The following is a 24,339-nucleotide window of genomic DNA, read 5'->3' as shown; positions in this document are numbered from 1 at the left end:
GGAAGGGAGCCATGCCCCGGCAGGGGGCAGTGGCAACGTAAGAGTTTCCAGGGGGCATCAGAAGAGCCCCGCAGAGGCGGAGGGACCCTTACCTGGCTGCAGGCGGTGCCAAGACCTGCTCGAGTCCCATGTAAAAAAAGCAACCTGGACCCATCACTGGGCACAGGGCAGCGCTCGAAGCTCCTATAGGCCACGTGGCGCTGCCAGGGGCCCCCTCCCTGGGAGACCATGGTTCAGAGGCTGGCACCTGGCAGAAAGGTGGTTAAGAGCAAGGCTAGGCTCCCTGTGTGACGCCAGAGGGACGTGCCGTGGAGAGTCGGCTGCTGGCTAGTCACCAACTGGTGAGTTCGACAGCTGCAAGCGCAGGTCTTTGCTTCCCCCTGGTCCATTCGTCTGTTAGCCAGCTGATTTCTCCCCCCCCCCCCCCCGCCTCCCCGTACCTGCCCCACTCCAGCGGCACTGCCTAGCCCATCTCCCCTTCAAACCCACGGAAAGGGAAAGGGAGTCTGAGCCAGAGGCAGGGCTGATCTCCCGCCAGGAGGAGAAACCCCCAGGAGCGATTAGCCTGGTGGATTTCTCCCTCCGCAGCGCAAGAGGCCTCTGCGCTCCAGCCGAGGGAGGTGCAATGTGTCGAGCAGGGTGGGTGGATTTGCTGGGCAGCCCTGGGGACACTAGACATGGGAGCAGCTCCTGGTTACTCACCATCGGTCTCTGCCCACCCTCCAGACGGAGGTTATGGTGGCACCAGAGGTCTCCGTAGGGTGACCAGACAGCAAGTTTGAAAACTCGGGGGGTAATAGGCGCCCATATAAGACAAAACCCTAAATATCAGGACTGTCCCTATAAAATCAGGACATCTGGTCACCCTAGGTCTCTGCCACTTGAGTAGGGGGAGAGCCCCTGCAGCTAAGCCAAGCGGGGCAGGGGCCAGGCGAGGAGAAGACATTTTCAGCAGCGTAGCAGAAGTGAGCCTCAGAAATCAGAACAGGGAAGAGTCTCTTGACACAACACCCCCCCAGCCAGCATCAAAGACCCCCGAGGAGCCAGGCACTGCTTTCACTACCGTTTAATTCTGTTCTGCATTTTACATACATCATAACCCTCCCCCCCCCCTTTTCTCCATTCATCTGCACCGTACAGCTCCCAGCACGTGGGACAGAGCCCCAGTCACAAGGCAAGACTAGGCCACGCCTTGGGGCACCCAGCCGCTACTTTCAACCTAGGGGGGAGGGGATCTAGCGCAAAACAACTTTTAAAAAGAAAATAAGTTAGAAAAGGTCCCAGTTAGTGTTTTATTGCTACCCGCGACGTGCGGAAGGCAGGGCAGGGCCCAGGGGGCGAGGACACATCTCTCCAGCGTGGTGCTGACAGCCGCGAGTCCTAGATAGGATGGTTCCTCACCCCTAGTCAGGCCGTCCCTGGCAGCCCTTGGGCTCAGGAGCGTCTGCCCGGGGGGCGTCTCCCTTGGGAGGAGACCGGGCAGAGGAGAGCGAGTCTGCGTCTCCTGCACACGCTGCCCATTCCCAGACCACTGGGCTTCAGGAGGCTGTGCCAGTGCTCTGAACCCATCGTGCCCACATGTGCAGACTGGCTCCCACGGCTCGGCCGGGCGAGGAGCCAGACATTATCCCCCTAAGCTTTAAGACCAGGAATGTGGGCTCACCCCCTTCCCCTCTGTTCCATTCTTGCCAGAGGGCAGCTGGGTCTCACCCCACCAACAGCTGCCTCCCAGGGCATCCCATCTGCTCATGCAGCAGAGAAAGGGCACAGAGGGGTTGGAGCGGAGGGCAGGCCAGGGGCCAGCAATAGAATAGCTGGGGGGGCCAGCCAACATCTCTGCCCCAGCCCTGTTAAGGGGATTCCCCAGAAGGCACCTCCAGCTCCTTCCGCCGTAACCTTCCACACACCTGGTAATGGCACCATAGTGCTCTAGAGCGCCAGACCTGCAGGCAGCTCCACTCTGTGTCGGGGGTGTGTGTGTGTGTGTCCGGGCATCGCAGTGCCAGAGATGTGATGCTGCTGCAGGGACAGGAGAGGGTTTCTCAAGGGGGGGCTGGATGAGGTCTGGGTCCAATATGTAGGAGCAGCTGTGGCAGGCTGCAGGGAGCCCGTGGGCCCAGAGGTGCTGCAACATAGGACACTTTAAAAAAAGAAGGGGAAAAAAAAAAAGATACAAGAGTAAAAAAATCCCTCCCCCCACCTCTGGAGCTGCAGGGCCTCCCAGCGCTCTGCCCAAAGAGAAGTACCATCAATTGCAGGCTTAGAAACCGCTGGCTTTCCCATGCCACTTCACTCTACAATATGCAGAAGTCTAAACTCTTGAACCAAGTTCTTTCAGACTGGAATTTCCCCTCATCTGCTGTTAAAAAGAGTTACCAGTACAAATCAGAGACCAATAAAAACACAAGGGGGAAAATATATATTCCTAAGGGCACTGGGGCTCTAAGCCTTGTCCTGGTCGCTTGACTCTGTATTACTTGATGTGGGCAGTAGATCAAGTTAATATCCAAAGTCCAATGGAAACGAAAGTACGTTTCCCCCTTGCAGTACAGACTGGAGTTTTCTTCTGGGAAAGGAATTGTCTCCAGACTGGCTAGCGGGCTCTTCCCCTCTCCCGACCGCTGTTCTTCCCCGGCTCGCAGAGATCAGCAGCCTTACAGGAAGAGGTTGTTTGACGTAATACTATGACTTTAAACCCAAGTTTCTCCCTCTCCCACAGCGACCTCAAAATAGCAAAAACTAACCCCACGACATCTATCTTCCCGTTTCACAGGTTCGCCCAGTCCCTGGAGGGACGTCAGAGAGGAGCGGAGGGGAATCTGGCCACAGCCCGTGGGGAAAGGGAAAGGAGTTGAGTTAAGTGTCTCCCGGTGCCATTTCTTCTGACATTGTCAGTTTCAGGTTATCCCTTCTTGTGCCCAAGCTACCGCAAATTTACACCAGACCCGTCGGATCAGCCGCCTTCCTACACTCTGATCTCGTCGTCCTCCTCATCCGCGAAGGAGAACTCTCTGTCGTGCCGCTTGGGGGGGCCGGGCCGGGCGCCATCTGGGATCCCGTAGCTCTGTCTTTCGGGTGATGGGCGGCGCTCCTTCAGCCCCTGTGCCGTGCAGCTAGAAACCGAACTGCTGTCCCTGCTGACCTGGCCCCTGCTCTGGTCCTGGCAGGCTGGCGCCGTCAGCAGGGCATCTGGCAGGGGCTTCCCTTCCTGGCTGAGCCGGTGGGCTGCAGGTACCCGGGTAGGGCCTCCATCCCTTCGGCGCTCCTCAGGTACCACGGAGCCGAAGTCTTCATCCTGGTCCCACTGGTCTTTGTCCATGATGCTCAGGACGTCCCCCAGCATGGAGGGCCCCAGGTCGATGTGGAAGGACATGATGGACTCGGCGTGTTTCATGCCATAGCTGCTCTTCGGCACCACGACGGGCAGATCCGTCAGGTCCCCAAAGTCACGCTCGTCCAGGCCGGGACTCTGGGGGCGGGCGGCTGCGCCGTTGGGGTGCGGCTTTTCCTCCGGAGTGGTGGCTGCCTCCTCCGGTGCCTTCTTGACAGGGCTCGAGGAAAGGCTCTTGGGCAGCTTCCCGGCGCTTTTGTCCGCCTCCTTCTCGGTGAGCTGAGGCAGGGAGACGGCGTTCTTCACGAAGATGGCCGAGTCCCTCAGGGAGCCCAGCATGTCCCGCCGGTCGCCGCGCGTCACCGACTGCGACCTCTTGCTGCTGCGGAACTTGCGGGACAGCAGGCCAGGCTTGGAGGAGCCCAGCTCCTCAGGGGACTCCGGCTCGCCGGCCTTGCTGTTGAGGAAGGAGGTGTCCCCGAAGGCGTCCCCCGCTCTGCCCACGTGCATGGTGTGGCGGAAGTCGCCCAGCGGAGCGCTGATCATCTCAGCCGTCAGATCCGCCCGCGAGCGCCGCTTGGAGTGGGCCGAGTTGGAGACGAGCTGCTTCAGGATCGGCATTGTCCCGGCAAGGGGGGCCGGGCGGCGGGCACTTCCTCAGGGGCCGGGCTGGGCGGCGAGGTCTCGCTGTCCTCCCCAGCAGCACTCACCTACAGCACGGAGAGAAGAGAGGATGCGGGTTAGGCTGGGGGAGCCAGACAGCAGCTCAGGCCGCCTCACCAGCACCATGCAGTCAGCGGGGAGAGCCACCCCTTGGGCCACTCCCCACAGGAGCCACGGCTACCGTGTCCCGCTCCCTGCACCACAAAGCGCTGGCAGCTCTACAGAGTACTTCCCCCCACCCCCACAACCCAAAGCAGCTTCTCCCTTGTAGGGCCAGCCCCCAGCCCCGTTTCCTGCTCAGCCCCCGGGGGCCGGGAAACGTGCATTTGCCGTTGGAATGCGCTGGCTCTGCCAGCGGCTCAGCTCAGCCCCTGCAACAGTGAATTCGAGAGTCTCTCCCCCGCCCCCTCCCTGCAAACAGGCCTCTCCCTACCTCCAGAATCTCCCCCCTGACCGATACAGGGGGGCCTGGCTCAGTCCAGACTGCAGGCCCCGCCACCAGGCCCCCTTCCTTCCCATCCCGCTCTCTTTAATAGTGGCCGGTGTCGGAGGACAGAGACTGACTGGGTATGGGAGGGAGAATTGCACCCACTAACACAGTTAGCCGCAAGCAGCTGATTCTGCAGACAGTGCTGGCTGGGTGAGGCATCCAGGGCAGGTCAGCTGGGCCACCGGAGCGGGAGGCTCAAGGGGACAATGTTATCACCAGCAGCAGGCATGCTTTGGAGAGACTGTCCCTGCCCCACGGAGCAGGGGTGCCAGTGGAATGGGTTTTACCAGCCAGTTTTCCAGCCTGGCAGATTCCCCCGGTGTTGGAGCTGGCATCAACTGCCGTTAATCACGTTCCAGCTCATTCTCGGCCCCTGCCGCGTCACTTGGATACAGGGTTCGTCTCTATTTCCTGTGCTAAACGGCCATGTACTGATGTGGTCTGCTGAGAAGCCGCTACGCCACACCCCAGAGCAGTGAGCTCCCTGCCTCTGTTAGTTCACTGAGGGTGCTGGGATAGGGGTAAAATTTCCATCCGAATTATTCAAGGTGGGGTGAAAGACAGTCACGCTGCACCCCACGGCACAAGAGGGGCCGCCCACAATACAGGAAAGTCACAGCTACCCGGAGCTAGAGGCAGTTTACATTCAGCAGCCGTATGGGAACAATCTTCGCCCTGCACCGGAAAGGAACGTGAGCACCAGAGAAACTGAGGCCGTGAACCCAAGGAGGGGTTTTGAGGAAGTCAGAGCCCGGTGCACTCCGCAGAACTGGCCAGTCTGTAGGGACAGGACGGTTCACCCCACTGCGGCCCTGCGCCTCTTACCAAGGGCGGGTGGCAAGGTGGCGGCTTTGTTCGAAGCCACATGGAGAAAATGCTTTGGATTTTTCTCACGTAAAGCAAGCAGCGAGGAGCGGCCGCCGGGAGGAATTGGAAACAGACGGCAGGAAGCGCGCGAGGAGGGCTGGAAAATGCAGAGAGGCCCCAAGAGCTCAGGGCTCCGCCACGCAACTAGGAGAAAGGCAGTTGCCTTCAATCGGAGGGAAAGGGGCTCAGAGTTTCTGGGACCCAAGGAGAACTGGTCGGAAGGATCCCTCCAGCTCCCCACGCTGCTGTCCCGGGGCTCGTCACACCAGGGCTGGAACCAACCACCACATTGAACAGGAATGATCCAGAACACGGTTCTTGGTCTTTTCCATCCCTGCTCCCCCAGCGAGCTGGGAGCTAGCCCAGAACCCCCCTTCCTGCTATACATGGAGGGGGCTGTGGCTAGGAAGGACAGACTGCTCAGGAACAGAGACTGACCGGCACGGGCGTGTCTACCCTAGGACGTCTCCCCACTGCACTAGCACAGGTTCAGCTCCACCAGGCAGAGCACTCAGTGCAGACAGGGTTTAACCCCCAGCCTCGAGGTTTGCTCTGAGCCCCGCCAGCCCACGCAGAGCTGCCGTGGCAGGAGCGTTCCCAGCAGAGACTAGTGCAGACCCGGCCCGAGATTCTCAGCCCTGGACTAGCTGCGGCCGCCACACGGACGGAGGCTGGGGAGCAGGATGAGGGTGGAGCAGCGTTTGCAGCGTTGCAGGAGAGAAGATGGCCCCGCAGGAGGCCACAGCTCCCTTGCTGGTTCCCAGGGGCTGGGAGCAGCGTGGTCCGGGCCCTATCTCCCCAGGTGCCTTGGTAGCAAGCGACAATGGAGACGTTTCCTTTCCACCCAACCCCAGGGGTCCCTAGAGCCACTGAAGGAGCTGGGCAGTCAGCGACAGGCCCATCACCGCCGCCTGCACCCAGGCCGGGGTTTTCAGCACGACGAGCCGTGCGGAGTGGGGCAGAAAGAGACCGTCCGAGCTGCCCCGGCGTCTGTGGGGCTTCCTCCAGGCGGGGGGGAACTATCCTGGCTCCAGCTCCTAGCTGAGCGGGCTTCCATCCGCTGCCCTCCCCCATCCCACTGCATTTGGCCGCGTGCGCTGGATTCCTTGGCTCTTAGAGGCACAGCAGCCTAGCTGCCAGCGTCAGTGGAAGGGGGATCCCCTGGGTCAGAGCCGGCTTCGCGTGGGCCTGCGCCGGCTTCCACAGCCCTATTGAGAGACCGAACCACCCCAGCGGTGACATGGCTCCGTGCCAGCTCCCCTGCACTCTGCTGCGTCCTCGCAGCCGGATTATCTAGGCAGATGCTGGTGGCGGCGGCTGGCTGGGAGCACAGGCACCGTTCTGCCCTGGTCAGTCTGTGCACGAGGGCAGCCAGGACTGGCAGAACTGTAGATGGGACAGACTGCACAGTTCTCCTCCCTGCCTGAGTCATGCTGCCTAGAGACTGTTTAAGCCCATCCCAGGGGCTTGGGGCGATTCCCTGGCTGGGGAGCCGGGACTTTCCCGAGAAGGGTTGGTGATGAGGCCTCCGTGGGGAGCGCCTGCATCAGCAGAAGCGGCCCCCTTTGGAGCGAAAGCTTTCTCTAAGGTCACACGCCGCCCCACAGCTTGTGCAGAGGGAGCAGTTTGGGCTCGGGAGGGGAGGAGAGGGGAGCAGAGGCGAGGCAGGTGCTGAGAGAAGCAGGCCGTGACTGGAACGCAGATGGGCATCAGAGAGAAAGGGAGACGCACACATGCCTACGCGCGAGGCAGCCCATGTCCCTCTGTTCTGCGTCCTCCACGCCCCACCACCCAGCTCATGCAATGCCCGTAGCCGTTCTGAAAACCCCTCTATCTATCTTAGGGGCCCCCAGCGACACCTGTCCCCAGTTAAAGGGACAGGCCCTCTGTGCCCATCACCCCTAGCTCACCAGGGTGTTGAGATGGTCTCCTGGTGTTTCTGGCTTTCCAGTGCTCCCTCCACGTGCTAATACCATGCTCACGGCCGTGGCATCAGCGCACCAAGAGGCCTGCCCTTTGTACAGTCCAAGCGCCACCTCGAACGCTGAGCAAGACCCGCGGCTCAGGACGCAAGGCGAGGTCACCAGAAGCCAGAAAGCGGCACAGGGGAGCTGGACTGAAGGACTAGGCCAGGAGTCTATGCAGCTGGGCTCCCCATCCTCTCCCTCCAGCTTTGGCAGACCCCCCGCTGTTTTGGGTGCTACGGGACAGAGGCTCCTTTCTCTCTACCCCTGGGGGCTGAGGCAGGGGGTGGATGAAGAGCCCCACAGCGACATGAGAGGACGCTGGATGCACCAGAGGCTTGTTTCCACTCGCTGATCGGCTCTCCTGGTAGCCTTTCGCACACATGTAGCCTAGCGTTTCGCACACAGCCCCCCGCCCCCTGGGGACGGACTTGCAGCCTCTGAATGTTTAATGTAGGAGCAACAAATAGCCGGGATGCGATCGCACGGCAGGAAGCAAACGCAGGGCGTCTGGCTCCACTGACCCTTTGCCTGGGTCTGGGGAGAGAAGAGCAGGAAAGGTGCGAACATGCGTCCTCCGCGCCCCACAACCCAGCTCACGCGATGCCACTGTGCCATTTAGAGCCTCACTGGCCTGCCGAAGGCTGTGGGGCTGCCTGCTCCACTGGGAAGGGAGCCACGCCACAGTCACCAGAGGGTCACCAGCACTCACAGCCATTCACCCATCCCAGTGCCCCTTCACCAAGGCAGTTCTCCCCCCTCTGGCTTCCTTCCCCACCTCTGCAGCATTAACCCTGCCCCCTTACCAGCCTCTGATTCCCAGCCCCACGGCATCCCAGCCTGCGACTCGTTCCCCTAACGTTCCCCTCCAGACCCCACAGTCTGCCCGGCCCGGCCCAGCCACAGGGAATGGACGGAGCTGCCTCGCGTTCGCCCCCAGAGCAGGGGCTTGGCAGAGCAGGGCAGGAACCTGCCCAAGTCCCAGACTCCGAGGTGGCTGGGACTTTGGTTAGGAAGATGGGGTGAGTCTGCCTGAGACTTGGTCTTATTCGTTTGCCGGTTCCAGCTGAATTTAGTACTGGCAAACTCCGGTTCTTTGCTTCCTCCCCCCATCCCCATGCCCATGCCAACCCACCACACCTGTGCTTCTTAGGGGCTACAGGATACCCCCCGGCCAGCCCAGCCAGCTGTGGAGTTCAGGACCCCTTTGCCCTCCCGGCGCGCAATGGCTCCAGCTCTCACGCGCTCCAAGCAGCTCTAAGCAATGGGGAGATCAGCAGTGGGGTACGGAGCCTTTTGCTGCCAGGCAGCCGGTTCAGATCCAGCCCAGCTCAGCCGTGCCCCCGGGCAGAGACGAGAGGATTCCGCAGGGAGCTTCTGAACAGCTCTCTGTGGCGAAGCAATGACACCTCCCGCCCAAGGGCCTCCCAAAGCTGGCAGTGACCAGCCCTCTGGCTGCGAGTCTCAGCAGAAGACCAAGGACTGGCTGTGACATGGGAGTGCCACTGCCCTCTGGCTAGTACGCAGGGTCCCTCCAAGCCAGGTCTTCCCCACATCTGCAGGGCATGGGATACACGGTGTCCTGGGGAAGCCGCTCCCCATGCTCTGCTGTGCTGGAGAACTTCAGCAACCAGAAACATGCTCTTGTGGTTCAGGCACCAGGCGGGGATGAGTTGGGTTCAATTCCTGACTCCGCCACTGACTCCCTGTGTACCTTGGGCAAGTCACTTCACCTCTCTGGGCCTCCCTCCACGCCTAGGAAACAGGGAAAAGGAGACAGCCTGTCTCCAATCCGTTGTCTCGAGGGACAGCAGCAAAGCCGTGTCTAAACAGACAACTGGAAAAGCTCCTTGGGACCTGGACGGTCTCTCACTTGTGCAGGACCCAGCACAGTGGAGCTGTGATTTCAGTTGCTGCGTCTGTGGTAGGAATAATAATCTTCAGGGCTTTCGATCCAACACCTGTTCTCCATGCACTGAGTAACGGGGTATACAAGAACTGGCCTGCGCTCGGATGGTCCTCGGAAGCCTGTTCTCCCTGCACTTGCTCTGGCGAGCCATCCAGAGATCTTAGCCCAGGGTCACGGTCAGCCTTCCCCACACGGCATGGGCACCGCTGACTGACAGAGTCGGCTGTTCCACGGGCTGCGGCGAGCACTGTTCCTGCTCCTCTTACATGTGTTTTACTGCCACTTCCGGACAAGCTGGAGGCCCCGCTCAGAGATCGCCCTGGGCTTCGGAGGGGGGGGAAAACGTTCCCCAGACTGTCCTGACTCACTGGGCCACGGAGCGCCAGTGACGGCCCCGAGAGAGAGAGAGAGAGACTCCAGTGGCTGCGCTCCACGTGCCTGTCCTGGGGCAGCGAGCAGGGATCAGCGTCTCCCTCTCTTCCAGGTTTCTATGGGACAGTCCAGATTTGGAGCCGGCTGCTCCGCCAGCAAAGCGCTCCAAGGTGCTGACATCTGCCAGACCCGGGGAGACGCTGTCACAATGCAGGGGGCCCCCAAGGCTGGGGCATCAAGACCTCGCCGTCAGAACCCGCCCTGCTGGACTAACTGATAGAGGTAGCATCCGTGTAATGGGTTTCACCCGCCCCCTTCTGCTGGTGACCAAGGCAAGGGGACGCTCTACAGAGACAGAGCCCCACAAGAGGCTGCAGCCAGCGAGTGCTCATGAGCCAACCTGGCATCCTCCGAAGTCTGCTCCGTTTGCCCTGCTGGAGCAAAGTCCTGACCCTTTCTCCATTACCACTTCCCAGCCCTGCAGCTTTCTAGCTGGCCCCTCCCCCCCGCGTCCCGGCTCCAGGGTACGTCTACATGGCAATCGAACACCCGCAACTGGCCTGGATCACCTGACGCAGGCTGGGGGGCTATAAAATTGCAGTGTAGATATTTGGGCTTGGCCGGGCTCTGGGATCCTCCCCGGCCTGAGCCCCGCGAGCCCAAGTCAGCTGACACAGGCCAGCGGAGGGTGTTTTATAGCAGTGTAGACATCCCCATAGACACACCCTGAGTGCTCCTCCATTGCTCAGTGGGAGCAGGGCAGACTTCCTGCTTTGCAATCACTTCCATCTCGCCGCTCTTGCTTCAGAGAGCGTACAAGGCTCAAACTGTTCTCCGGCTTCTACCCCTATTAAACAAATAACCTGTTAGACAATCTCTCATCACAGCGCCAAGTACTTGGGCTCACAGCTCTTCTGAGCAAGGCTGCAACTCCCTCCCCTCCCCAGCGTCCTTTGAAAGGTTACAGAAAATGAGCTACACAGAACATGCCAACCGCCTGCCCCTCCCAGGCCGTTCAGAGGAATCAATTTCACCAGCCATTTCCGGTACTTGCGTGTCCCCCATTGGTACAGCGTCTGAGCACCACACAAACTAACACCACAGGCTCGGGTTCCTCATCTGACCCTGTGTAACATGGGCCAGGGACCTGCCCCGTAATCCTTCCTAGCGCACATCTTTTAGGAAAAGCACCACCCTCGTGAGACTGGGTCAGTGCTATATTATCTTCACTTCACAAATGGGGAGCCGAGCCACAGAGAGACAAAGGGAACGTCTACACAGCAAGCGAGTCTCAGAGCCCGGATCAACTGACTCGGGCTTGCGGGGCCCACCCCATAGGGCTAAAAATAGCAATGTAGATGCTCTGGCTAGAGCCTCGGCTCTGAGACCTTCCCCCCTTGCTGGGGTTCAGAGCCCCGGCTGCCACCTGAACCCCAAACATCGACACTGCTAGTTTGAGCCCTGTTTTTCCGTCAGCTGACCCGGGCTGAGCCTCACGGCCGGGTTTTAGGCACCGTGTAGACGGACCCTAAGTGACTGGCCACAGGATGCTTGTGGTCGGGCAGAGATTTGAACGGCAGCTCTCAAGGTGCTGTGCGTGGTATCTGAGAAGATGCTACGTTCTGATTTCCGTTTGTTGGTTCCTACGCCCCACTGTACAGATTCAAATCCTACAGAGTCTGTGACTGGACACGGGCTGTGAGCATTTAGTGGCTGAGGAAGGCAATGGGAGCCTGGACTCCTGGGTTCCACCCAGTTGGTGGCTGGGTTGAAGTGCAAGCTGGCACTTCACTTTACTTTCTCTCACACACACACTTCTCCTTTTGGTGTCAGTTTCCTATCCATAAACTAGGTTTAATCCACCCAGGCAGGGTAAAGCCTAACCCAGTGGTTCTCAAACTTGGGCCACCGCTTGTTCAGGGAAAGCCCCTGGCGGGCCGGGCCTGTTTGTTTACCTACCGCATCCACAGGTTCGGCCGATCACGGCTCCGCGGTTCACCGCTCCAGGCCAATGGGGGGTGCGGGAAGTGGTGCGGGCCGAGGAACGTGCTGGCCGCCCTTCCTGCAGCCCCCATTGGCCTGGAGCGGCAAACCACGGCCAGTGGGAGCCGCGATCGGCCGAACCTGCGGACGCGGCAGGTAAACAAACTGGCCCGGCCTGGCCCGCCAGGGGCTTTCCCTGAACAAGCGGCGGCCCAAGTTTGAGAACCACTGGTCTAACCAATTCCCCCCTCGCTGGGGTGTCCGATTTCCTTATCTGTCACTAACATCTCCTTGGATGGAAAACCAAGCCTGCTTTTTTTGGTCCTTCTCCAGCCGGGAGGAGTTACAAGTAATGGAAAAACCGACTAGTCAGTTTCTAATCAGTTTCCCTGCCAGGTTCTCATGCCCTAGCTCATTGCTGCCTGCAGGGAGAGGATTACACGCTTGCCCACGCACCTTTTTCCTTTGCCTGATTTCATTTCTATTGGCCTTCGGTTTCACACAAGACATGGAACCCCCCCAGGCCAGCTCCCCAGCTGCTGTATGTCAATGACAATCCGCTGATTTAGGCCAGCTGGGGACCCAGCCCAACAGCTAACCATGGGTGCAAGTTTGCTTCCTTAGCATTCCTAAGAGACTTTGAAAGCCTTGGCTAAGAGGCAGCGGAAGACTCAAGTGTTACTGATGTTACTGAGTAGCTTTGCCCTCCTCCAGAAGCCTCCACACTGCTAGGGGCCCAGAACAAGCCACTGCCTTCCTCCTCCTAGCTAGCAGGAAAGGGGCGAATTCGTAGTGCCTTCTCTCTCCCCTGGCAAGCTTCACTCTAGAGACTAACACGGCTGCTACTCTGAAACTCTAGAGACAGTTGGGGAAGATGGGATGTTTTCACAGAGCGGGAGGCTGCAGGGAGCTCGACTGCAGGTTTCCATAGCTCTCTGGCAGCCGCAGAGGTGCTGGGCTTGCCTAGGCGGGGGAGAGAGCCCCTTTCTCTGCTTCTCATTCAGCGAGGAAGGAGACAAGATCCCGTGACATTCCCGCTGCTGCTTTTACAAAAGCAGAAAACCAGCCCAGAGAAGCTGAACAGCCGCCTCCTAATAATCTGCTGAGAAAGCGCAAGTGTAACCCGAGACAAAGGTAAAGAGGCAGCCAGCAGCCTGCGTCCAGGGGCAGGCGGCTCCAACTGCCCCCCCGGAGCACAGCCTGGCTCCGATTGCCAAAACCCATTTCAGAGGGTGGGTGGCGTAGCAAGGGGAGGTCAGGGGGGAGCAGAGACCAGTCAGTTACCCCCCTTTTCCTCCCCCAACTCAGGCCTGCTCAATTTGCTCTCTAGGTCAGGGGTTCTCAACCTTTTTCTTTCTGAGCCCCCCCCAACTTGCTATACAAACTCCACGGCCCAGCTGCGCCACAACACCTGTTTTTCTGCAGATAAAAGCCAGGGCTGGTGTTAGGGGGTAGCAAGCAGGGCAATGGCCAGGGCCCCACGCCACAGCAGGCCCCACGAAGCTAAACTGCTCAGGCTTCGGATTCAGCCCAGGGTGGTGGGGCTGAGGGCAAAGGGGCTTTGGCTTTCTGCCCTGGGCCTCAGTGAGTCTAATGAGGATCCCTGCTTGGTGGACCCCCTGAAACCTGATCAAAGCCCCCCAGGGGGCCTCAGACCCGTGGCTGAGAACTGCTGCTCTAGGTGGTTTAGGGACTTGGATTGCAAGCTCCTCAGGGCAGGAACCATCTGTTCGTTACGAATCCATTCTCCATCACCCGCACCTCGTGGCCTTTCCCACCCGGGCAGCACTTCACCCCGGTGCCAGCAGCTCCACGAGGTGTTGGGTGAGCGACAGTTCAGCCCACACGTCTGTACAGCACCTGGCACAACCGGGCACAGCGTCTGCAGCAGAGCAAGGATTGGAACCCAGGAGCTCCGAAATCCCAACCCCTGATCTGTGCCCGGCTGCTCAGTTCCGCCCCATGGAGCTGCACAGAGGGCAAGCTGTCACACGGGGGCATGCAGGAGTGACAAGCCGGAAGTCAATAGCAATCAAGGGCCTTGGCTCGGGGCTTTCCTGACGCATTAACTTACGCTGGCTCTGCCTCGCCCCGTCACCAGGACTCGCGCTCTTTTGCCATCCCTAACAAGGCTGGCTGGCGTGAAACTAGAGCCGCCAGCTCTGTTGCAGGTTTTGGTTCACGAGGCAGCGCCCTGAAGCTAGGAGATTGCAGGAGGTTCCACCCCACCCCCCTTCCTCCGTCAGACTCACTGGAGCATGGGCTGGGCTGGGCTGCACAGCGAGAGCTCCACCTGAAACCTGGTGGAGGGAAAGAGAGCGCGTCCAAGAGATGATCAGCCCTGTACTATCCAACAAGAATCTCTGCCCCTTTACAGTGCCTGTCTGCACACCTGACCTCAACACCCAAACAAAGAACCACCTCCGGCCCACAGAGCTACCAACACAGCATAGCTGCAGGTGGAGAGTTGCATAATCATCTTCCCTCACTGCAGACAGAAGCTGCAATCCTTGTCTACCCTTTGCCAAGCAGGCCCCAGCCCTGAAGATAGAGGCTCATCCTCCAGCCATCAGTGCAAAGACATGGGCAAAGCCCAAAGACACCCAGGCAGAAGGGTGAAAGGAGACAGTTTTGCACACTCCTTGGAGGTGCCAGTGTTGGAGGCAGGGCAGAAACATCTGTAGGACTGACAGACTAGACTTTCAAACAGCTGATATGCTGTTAATTTATCAGAAGCATCTGCAGCACCTATTGCAAAGCAGGTGGAAAATATCAGGCAGAGAAAATTAGATCCCTATCCAGAGTGTTTGACCCAGAGGGAGACAGGGATCTTGGCTCTTGCCAGCGTAATCTTCCACACACAGACACAATTAACCTGTGGAACTCACTGCCACAAGATATCACCAACCTGAAGTGCTTAGCAGGATTTCCAAAAGGACTGGGCAGTTCTATGGATGACAAGGATATCCAGAGTTGCATTAAGTACTAACAAAGACAACAGGAGTTTGGGAAAGGCTATAAACTCTCATGCTTCAGGGCATGAGCCAACCTCTAATTAGTACAGGGAGGGGGTCAGGAGGAAACATTCCCTGGGGCCAGGTTATCCCTTAACTGTCTCAAGTTCCTCTGAAATAGCAGATACTGGCCAGTGTCTTTCACAAGATACTGGACTAGACAGACCGCTGCTCTGCTCCAGTCTTGCCATTCCTGCGTCCCCATATTGTGGCTGTGGGAGGGTGAGGAGCGAGCAGCCAGATTTCTCACAGCCCATTCAAGACCATGGTAAGCTAAGACAATTTCCGTGTTGGGAGACTGAAGGCAGTTCAGGGATATCTCACCGGGGAAATGGTTAACCAACTCACCCACCCCAGAACAAACGCACAGAACAATGGGACCCAGAATGCAGCAATCAGCAAAAATCACTCACATCAGCTGAAGCCCTTTTAAATGACTCTCACCCTGAATACAATAACCTGCTGTGTCATGTGGCCTACAGTCAGGAGGGTCAGTAGAGGATTCACCTGAGTTACAGAACCGCCCCGCTCCAGCCTGTTAGCAGAGGGCATCGCTCCCCTTCACAGACATCAGCTGTGGCCAAAAGGAGGCAAGCCCAGTTCTGCTCCCAAGCAGAATCCAGCTTGGATTCCATCAAGACCTGGACTGGTTTGCCAATCGCTCACCACATAAAGCATGGCCCGGGTACTGCTCACTGAGCGCCATCCCAGAGCGAGGGCTCTGCTGGGGGCAGGTCAGGCTCCGTGCCAGCCTCTGACATGAAGGCACACACCTTCCGACGGGGGGCCAAGAGGGAAGCACTGAATCGTTTTCACTCTGGACCTCACCTGGAGTCAAACCACAGTGCTAGCGAGAACAAAGGCCTAGTGGATTGGGCACTAGACTGGGACTCAGGAGACCTGGGTTCAGGTCCCAGCTCCGCCCCTCCTCCGCTGGCAGACCTTGGGCAGGTCCCAGCCCTCCCTCTGCCTCAGTTTCCCTATCTGTAAAACAGGGAGAACGTGGGCTTGGAGATTTATGGATGAAGAGGACTATCAAAGAGCTGCTACATCCGGGGCAGATGTCTAACTCAGGCCGGGGCTAAGCTGCCGTTTATTCCCATCTCTCATGCTGCTGGACTGAGCTGAGGCGTGCAGAGCAGATACTGCCCCAGAGCTCTTCGCCGGTTGGCAGAGCTCCAGGTTCAGAGCCCTCCCCAGGGAAGTCCGTGCACTCACTATGTCCCCCGGAGAGACATGGAGCCATTAAGCCAGAGACGAGCCCGAGCCTGGAAGCTCCACTCCAGCCCCTTGAACTCTGCTCAGACTGAAGACTTCATCGAAGCTCTGGCACAGCTCTAATACAGACAATAGGCTGCAGAGACCTTCAACTAGCCCCCTTCTCGCCCTGCAGCACAGCGCAGGGCAGGGATGTTGCCAGACACAACCCAACATCAGCAGTTCCAAGCATTCCCGGAAGGGGCCAATACATCACAGGGTGCAAGGTATCTCTCAGGTGCCTTTAACCAACAACTGCAGCCAATTCTCAGTTATTCACAATGGATCCTGCAGAGATGCTCCCCAGAATCCCTTGCACTGGTCCCCACCTCCCTTCCCCTGGCAAGGGGCAACTGCTCAGTGCTCCCAGCACCCCAGCTGGCAAGCAAGCCGAGCTCCCTGTCTAGCTTGAGGCAGGCTAACCCCCATGCACGGGGGCAGAGGTCAAAGCCTTCTTCCTGCAGCAGGAGAAAGCTGAGAGGGCAGGTGGGGTGGAGAGGGGGCTTGGTTCCCGGGCCCCCTATTTAGTCAGTTACACCCACCCGGAGCACATTTAAACACATCAGACATTTTTGGAGGATAGGTCCATCAATGGCTATTAGCCACAATGGGCAGGGACACAACCCCCTGCTCTGGGTGTCCCTAGCCTCTGTTTGCCAGAAGCTGGGAATGGGTGACAGGGGATGGATCACTTGATTATTGCCTGTTCTGTTCATTCCCTCTGGGGTACCTGGCACTGGCCGCTGTTGGAAGACAGGACACTGGGTTAGATGGGCCATTGGTCTGACCCACGGTGGCCACCCTTACGGTCTTACCCCTCTGCACAGCTGTAAGAGATGGTACTCCTGGCGCAGCAGTGGAAAAATCAAGCCCAGGCTAGGAGCAAGCTGGTAACCCACCTCCCTCTGCCAGCTGCTGGGTCCATGGCGACAGAGGCCTGAGTGGTAGCTAGCCAGACCAGGCACTGACACAGCAAAGGCCGTGTTCTCCCAGCATCTATTTTGAACCCTTCTGGCATCCCAGGAGTGGCCAGCTAAATAAGTCATGGTGGCTGGGGGCTGCCCTGGCTGACGGGCCCCAGAGCAATTAAAGAAATGGGCTGCTCACAACGGTGTGGCCAAGCCAGGCTAAGAGGTGAAGGCCAGACGCCCAGCACTGCAAAAATCAGATGAATTCTCAGGTGTGTTCGCCACTCAAGGCAAAGCCTGGCTATACCACAACCAGCCATACAGCTCGCCCCAGCCACACGAGGCGGGGTTAGCCCATTGGCTAAAATTACACCTGTTTAGCCTAGTGCCAACAGGCCCTGGGAGTTAGCCGGAGTCTGAGGTTACCCTCACACAGCAGTAAGCCCCGGCCCCAGCGGTTTGTTTTGCAAGAGCCTTGGAGAACTTGGAGCCACTCCAGAGTTAGCAACAAAGTTAGCCAGAGTCACTGAGTCAGGGAAACCAACCGATCTCGCTGCCCACCTCCCCAAGTCAGCCCAAATCCCCAGCCACAGCCTCTCTCCTCCACAGCTTGGCAGGGCTGCTGGAAGAGGTAACCCTAGCAGGGCCTTTGTATGCCTGGGCCTGCAGCCCTTTGTTCCATCGCATTTCACTCCACCAGCCAGCTGGGCAAGTCACCCGGGGCACCCAGCAAGGAGCAGCCCTTTCCCACGGGCACCTCGCTCGGGGCGGGGGGATAAGATGGGAAGAGGAATCAAGGCTGATGTGGCAAGGCTGGGCACAGGGCTGGCACAGCCTGCAAGGGGCCCCTGGCACCTTTCTCTCCTCCTAGCCCAGGAAATCCCTTCCTGCCGCCCGTCTCTGCCACAGCCCCGCCTGGGCATCCCGGGGCAAGGGCGCACAAAGACCCACTCGGGCCCGGTCTGCGCGCATCTCGGTGCCTGCCCCCCGCGAAAACCCGGGCCCGGTTCCACACCAACAGCCCCCCCCCCCCCCCCCCCCCCCCCCCCCCGGGCCCGGTTCCACACAAACAGCCCCACCCCCCGGTCTCCCCTCTCCAAGCGCAGCGCTTGGGTCTCAGCCACCGCCTGCCCGAGGGCTGGTTTTACTGGGCCGCCCCCTCCCTCCAGCGTCCCCCCCCCAATCAAGGCACCTACTTCTCTCCCCGCGGAGGCGCCCCCAGCAGCCCCCTCCTCTGCGCGAGCTTCTCAGGGCGCAAAGTTCCGCCGCGCTGCGCACCCCTCTCCCAGCGCACGCACAGCCGGGGCGCGCAACTCCCGGGCCGCCGCCCGCGCCTCGCTCCCCTGCACTTTGCTCCTGCCCGGCGGGCGAGCCAGAACAACCGCAGTAAATCTCCCGGCCAGTCCCCACCCCTCCCGGCCCAGCGCTCGCCTGGCGTTAAAGAGACAGGGCGAGCCAGACAAAAGAGCCCCGCTTTGGAAATTACCTGGAACCACCCCCCCGCGCCTTCCCGGATTCCCCCGCCCGCTGGCTACGGCCCAAACCCGGCAGCGGAGGGCCCCTGGCTCCCGGGGGGGAGAGGGGGTTGTGTGTGTGTGTGGGGGGGGGACGCGTGCATCCTTTGCCGATGCATTACAAGAGCCCCCGCCGTTGGCAATCGCTGCTCTTTGCAGGCCAGGCTCCGGGAAGCACATTCCGGGCAAGGGCCAGCGGCTGCTAGTTCGTTAGCATTGACTTTGGAGGGGGGGGCGGGATCAATGTCTCTTTCATTGCGGGGGGGGGGGGGGCGGACTCCGCACGGGTTCCCGAGGAGAACCAGCTTGGAGCATCTCCCAGCCCTCCCCAAGGCGAGCCCGGGGCTGCAGGGACACCTTTGACCAGCAAAAGGCAGCCCCCCCCCCCCAATCTCATTTCCCTTGAAGCAGCTGAGCAAAGAGCAGCGATGGGGGAAAATCCCATGGCACGAACCCCTCTGCAGCCAGTCCCCGCAGTACAAACCGGCTCCACTCCCATTGTGTCCCTACACCCCCCTGCCCGCCCCCCAAGCCTGGGAACCCCTCTGCCCCGCCGGGGCTGTGCAGGGTGGGTACCTACCTAGTCACAAGCCCCTGCCCGTCTCCCAGGCAGGCTTTGTTCCCTCAGTGCTCCGCGCTCCCCTCCCGTCTCTCCAGCCCATGTCCGTTTCCAAGCTTGTTTCGGCTCCGGATTGAAACGGATCATCCCGGCGCGCCCCACTCCTTCGGGGATGATGTCATTGCTCGGCCAGGGCCAATGGGGCTCGGCGGCGTCACGGGGGCAGCCCCAGGCTCCTCCATTCAAACCGGGCATGGCTCCGACTCTCGGGTCCATGTGGCAGGCAGGGAGGGGAGCAAGAGGCCAGCTCATCTGGGAGAGCCGGGTTGCCCAATGCTGGAGTGTCCCGAGTCATGCTCACACGGCTCTGCAACAGGATGGAGGGGCGGGGAGACGGGGTCACACATGCCAGTTAGTCAGTGCTTTCCCAGCAGCAGGGTGAGGCAAAACTGTCCGACCCCCCAGAGAACAAAGAGACACTGTTACCAACGCGAAGAAAACAAGGAGTCCGGTGGCACCTTAAAGCTTATGCCCAAATAAATCAGTTAGTCTTTAAGGTGCCACCGAACTCCTTGTTTTTGTGGATACGGACTAACACGGCTACCCCTGATACTTGTTACTAATGCAGTGGTTCTCAAGCAGGGGGCCGGCTGCGGTCCCCCGGGGAGCTGTGAGCAGGTTTCAGGGGGTCCGCCAAGCAGGGCTGGTATTAGACTCGCTAGGGCCCAGGACAGAAAGCCGAAGACCCGCCACACGGGACGACAGCCCGAGCCTCACCACCCGGGACTGAAGCCAAAGCCTGGGCAACTTAGCTTCACGGTGTGCCCCCTGCGGTGTAGGCCTCTGGGCCATTGCCCTGCTTGCTACCCCGTAACGCTGGCCCTGGCTTTTATCTGCAGAAAAACAGGGGTTGTGGCATAGTTGGACGGAAGAGTTTTATAGCATGTTGTGGGGGGGGGCTCGGAAAGAAAAAGGTTGAGAACCCCCGGCCTAATGTGTGTTCAACTTTCTATTAACCCCATGGCTGTCTCGGGGCTGGCAGTGAGTGTCTTTGGCTATGAAGTAGAGTTTGTGAGTGCGTGCACACACACACACACACACACCCCGGTCATATATGTCTCTATTTTTATTGCCCCAACGCTCATGACCTTGTGGCTCCAACGCAGCACCGGGAGTCAGGACACCTGGGTTCTTCTATGCTAGACTGCAACAGATTTGCTGTGTGACTGCAGGCATATCCCTTCCCCTCTCTGTGCTGGGGGGCCGGGGGAGGGGATCCAGTATTGTCAGGCTCACCAAAAATCACAAGATTGGCTTTAAAATCATGAGATTATGTAAAAACAATAGACGTGAGGTTCTTTTTTTATTGGCCTTCTTCTTTTTGAGCGTTTCGGGTGCACTGGGGTCACGTTTGGAAGCTTTCTCCACAGCCACAAGTGCTAGAAACTTACTTTTCCTTTAAGAATGAAGGTTGAAATCATCCCATATCCACTTGACTCCAGGAGCTGGGGCTTCAAGGAAACAATAATTATCATGAGGCTCATGACACATTACAGCTGGAAGCAAGCCCCCCAACCTGGGTGACAGAAACTTGCTGGTTCTGCTGGAGCTAGCGCTGTGAAAACAGCGGCATGGGTTGCAGCCCGAGGACTGACCCAGGGGGTCGGACGAGCTTGTACTCGTCCGGCCTGCAACGTTCACATCACTGTGCTTGAGCTAGCCCGTCTGTCTGCCTCTGCTGGGAAGCAAGCTGCCAGCTGTGCTGTAGAAACCCCTTAAGTTTCGCCGTCTGTAAAATGGGCCTAAAGATATTCCTTGCGCTCTTCACTGCGGGGTGTTGTGAGCTGTGATTCACTCGCCAGGCACATTGGGAACTTCAAGTGGAAGGAGCTCTGAGAAAATACTGTCATTGCAAAGCTGCGCGTGACTGGGGAAGTTCTGAGTTATTGCTAACAAAACACAGGCAGAGAAAACGTCATGTTTCAGGGGTTTAGCAAAGCTCTTAAGGATTAGGATGAGACCTTCATGGGGGGCAGATGATTGCACATCGGCCTGCTGTGGGGTTTCCTGCCCTTCCTCTGAAGTCTCTGGTGGCAGCGACTGAGATGGGTGGCCCACGGGTCTGCTCCAGTCTGGAAGGTCCTTTGTTTTTAAGTGCCCATGCAGGCAAATGCAGCAAAAGCTGATTTGCACCCAGCAAGAGCTCACGTGTAGCCTTGGATGCTGACTGTAGTGCTTTAGTGTAGACGCTGTGCCGATGTAGTGCTGTAGTGTACATGCTGTGCTGCTGTAATGTAGATGCTGTGGTGTAGACACTGTGCTGCCGTAGTGCCGTAGTGTAGACGCTGTGCTGCTGTAGTGCTGCAATGTAGACACTTTCTACATAGGTGGAAAGGGTTTTTTCTGTCGCTATAGTTAACCCACCTCTCTGCAAGGCAGTAGCTAGGTGGACGGAAGAATCCTTCCACCAACCGAGCTGAATCTACACCGGGGGTTAGGTCGATCTAACTGTAGTGCTCAGGGCCCGAGCAGCATAGCTAGTTCGATCTAACTTTTAAGTGTAGACCAGGTCCGGGCACTGAGAAGTTAAGTGGCTTGCCTGTGGGCATACAGCAAGTCATTGGCAGGGATTAAAATGCCCTCAGACCTGTGCTCTGTCCTCTAACTCAGTTGCCTCTCAGACATTAGCATTGTCCTCTGAGACTGCAAAAGGAAATCTTTCATTTTCACCAGGATGGCAGCCACTGGAGGGTTGCAAAAGCAAACTCAGTTTAATGTCTCATCTGCTAGATCCATTTATTACTGATGGTGGCTCCTCTGCCTCTGGGGAACTAGCTCATTATGACTGAGCCATACCGTTTCTCGCACGGGAACAAAGCATGGCACAAACGGTGCACGGCTGGGCTTTGCAGACAAGGAACGCATCAGACCTCAGGGACCGAAGGATACACCCCTGCCTTGAGGCCGTCCTTGGCTGGGTGCTGCGTGTAGTGAGTGCCTACGGCGAAGGGTCCAGAGTTCTCAAAGCACTTTGCAAAGGAGGGATATACACTATTATCCCCATTTTACAGCTTGGGAGACTGAGGCAGAGGAAAGCTGAAGTGACTTGACTGAGCCAATGGCAGAGCTAGGACTGGTCTCCACCTTGGCTAAATGCTAGCCTGGGACTCTACCCACTGCCCCACGCTGGTTCCCTACTCATTGGCTGATAAATAACCGTTTGTATACACAGTGCTAACTACATTTAACTCTACTCTCCCAGCCCAAAGCTGCTGCATCGCAGGGCGCTGGCAGGAGAGCGTGTTCGCATGAGACAGCCCAGTCAGGAGGAATTAGAATCAATCGCCCGAGCTGGGCTGGTGGGGAGACGGCTGACGTTAGGCTGCAGCCGGAGGGGCAGCTGGACTTTGCAGGAGTGCGACGCGCAGGCACCCACTGACCTCGAAAAACTGCCAGTCAGCGCCGGGCGCTCCCAACCCGCCCCAGCTCTGCTTTGGCTCCAGGCTGCACAGAGCCTCCTGGACCCAGCCTGCGGGAAACAGCAGCGAGGTTTGTCCGCGGGCACTGGCGTTTCAAGGCTCGGGAGCAGGGGTGTGGGCGGGGCGAGCTGAATCAATAACCGCCCCCCCCCGAGCCCGTTGCTGGGTTTCTTTCATGGCTTCTCAGAACACTCTTAAAAGAAGTGGCAAGAAACCAATTAAACAGCGCTCGCTCACAAGGCCAAAGAGAATGTGCCAGCCCATGGCAGCAGCCGCTGCCCCGCCATTCCTCCCAGAACTGGAATTGAGCGGGCAAGACAATGGCATGCCAGGCTTGTCTCACTAGATTGTCGTCAGGGGCACCGGAGACCCTTTCAGAACAGCACAGCCGGAGAGAGGCAGCTTCCCATCAAGCCCACATGGGAAAACCAGAACGAACCCGGTTTGGTTTATATATGAGCATAAGCATGGCCAGACTGGATCAGCCCCTAGCTCAGCAGTTTGGCTCGCCACCAGGGACCAGATGCTCCAGGGGAAGGTTCAAGGAACCCTGCAGGAGGCAGCTGTGGGATAATCTGGCTCCCCCTGAAGGCCTCAGCCTGCTCCCTAATGGAGATGGGTTTAAACCCTGGAACATGAGGGGTTTTAAATCTCCCTTCTAACACGCTTTTGTTCACATGCACTATTACAACTCTGGCAGTCCTTGTTATCCACATGAATGTCCAATCTGTCTTTGAAGCTTGGTAAATTCTTGGCCTCAATGACATCCTGTGGCAGAGAGTTCCACAGGCTAACCACACGCTGGGCCAAAAGCAGTTCCTGAGCCTAGTTTTGAATTTGCCACCTTTTGAGTTCATTGCTTGTCCCTGCTCTCTTCTCCGCCTGGGTGGGCTTTTCTTGTTTAGTCTTTGAAATGGGGGAGTGAATTCCATGGTGGTGGTGACAGACGAGTGATGCTGGTCTCAGAGCTTTATTGGGGCACCTCCCCGCTCGCCACACCCGAGGCAAAATATCCAAGCTCCAGGGAATGATGTACAGACTCAGCCATATAGGTAACTATCAATGGCCCTTCAGATATTACCACGTGACTAATTAAAAGCTGTTCAAGGATTGAGGGGAAATCAATGGATTTAACCCTGCTGGCTGGGACGGCGGTTTAGAGGATGTCCCTTTGTTGTGGGTGAGTGCTTGTGTGCACTGGAGTGAGTGCACATGTTGGATTCATAGATCCCTCACCCATCCCTGCCTTCACCGGTAGCATGAAGCAACGGGTCTGACTGTGATGCCAGGAGGCAAACTCAGCCGCTGAAATTCCATACAGAGCCATATGCCTGCTGAGACGCCGAGCTGGCTCCAATCTCTGCTCGGGGGGGATGAGTGTGGGTGGGCAGGGGGCTGAAAGCTACAGTCCAGTGTTGTGTGAGGACCGGGCTCCTTCAGGGACGCAGCCTAGCGGGGAGCTGACTAAGTAGCCCATGAGCAGCGGAGGGCAAGGCACAGGGGGCCGTGCAGCTGTGGGCTTTACCCCGATCCCACTGCACGGTCTCTCTGCGAACTGCAGGCTTGGTGCATGGCCGGGCAGCTCCAGCCAGCCGGGGTGGCCTTCTGACAGGGGGCACAAGCCGGGCCTGCTTGAACCCCTGGGGAAAAGCTTTGGGGCTAACCCCCCAGGGGTGTAAATGGCGTGGGTCACGCAGAAAACGGGCAGGGATGGTGCAAACCAAGTCTGACTTACACATGGATGGCCCCTCCCCCCACACACGTCCTCCCTGCGTGTCACCCACTGGGTTCGATTCCCAGCTCACCGGGTTCCCTTTAGGCCTTAAAGTGGCTGTGACCATCCCCCTGAGAGTCTCCCCCACCCCCCGTGCTGGAGGCTTCCCCAGGCACTAGGGCCCTGCTTCTCCCTCATGGCGCAGGACAAGACTGGGGCCAGACTGCACTGCCCTATGGCTGGTCTCTGATCCCCAGGGGATCTTGGGCAGCGGAGGCTGAGCATACGTTAGAGCAGCCCTGAAACTGCTCTAAG

General features: G+C 58.6%; 1 protein-coding gene across 2 annotated transcripts; it reads right to left on the bottom strand.

Moving 5' to 3' along the window:
* Positions 1-1,068: 1,068 nt before the first annotated feature.
* CDC42EP4 (CDC42 effector protein 4) lies at positions 1,069-18,952 on the bottom strand. 2 transcript variants are annotated; one of them, XM_024212387.3, is made up of 2 exons: positions 18,853-18,952; positions 1,069-4,041 (listed from the first exon to the last, which is right to left on the bottom strand). In XM_024212387.3, the coding sequence occupies exon 2, from the start codon at positions 3,950-3,952 to the stop codon at positions 2,966-2,968; it is 987 nt and encodes a 328-aa protein (XP_024068155.1). In that variant the 5' UTR covers positions 3,953-4,041; positions 18,853-18,952; the 3' UTR covers positions 1,069-2,965. The 2 variants fall into 2 exon arrangements, with proteins under 2 accessions (XP_024068155.1, XP_026510389.1); XM_026654604.2 differs by lacking the exon at positions 18,853-18,952 and adding an exon at positions 17,955-18,094.
* Between the last annotated feature and the right edge of the window lie 5,387 nt (positions 18,953-24,339).

Source organism: Terrapene carolina, unplaced genomic scaffold, assembly GCF_002925995.2.
Source record: "Terrapene carolina triunguis isolate 2854851 unplaced genomic scaffold, T_m_triunguis-2.0 Scaffold192, whole genome shotgun sequence".
Classification (NCBI taxonomy): domain Eukaryota; kingdom Metazoa; phylum Chordata; order Testudines; family Emydidae; genus Terrapene; species Terrapene triunguis.
Note: the sequence above shows the minus strand (reverse complement) of the source record. Positions and strands in the feature narration are given on the sequence as shown.

Excerpts from the sequence above, each read along its gene's own strand:
- CDC42EP4 (XM_024212387.3), bottom strand. The coding sequence starts at position 3,952 with ATGCCGATCCTGAAGCAGCTCGTCTCCAACTCGGCCCACTCCAAGCGG.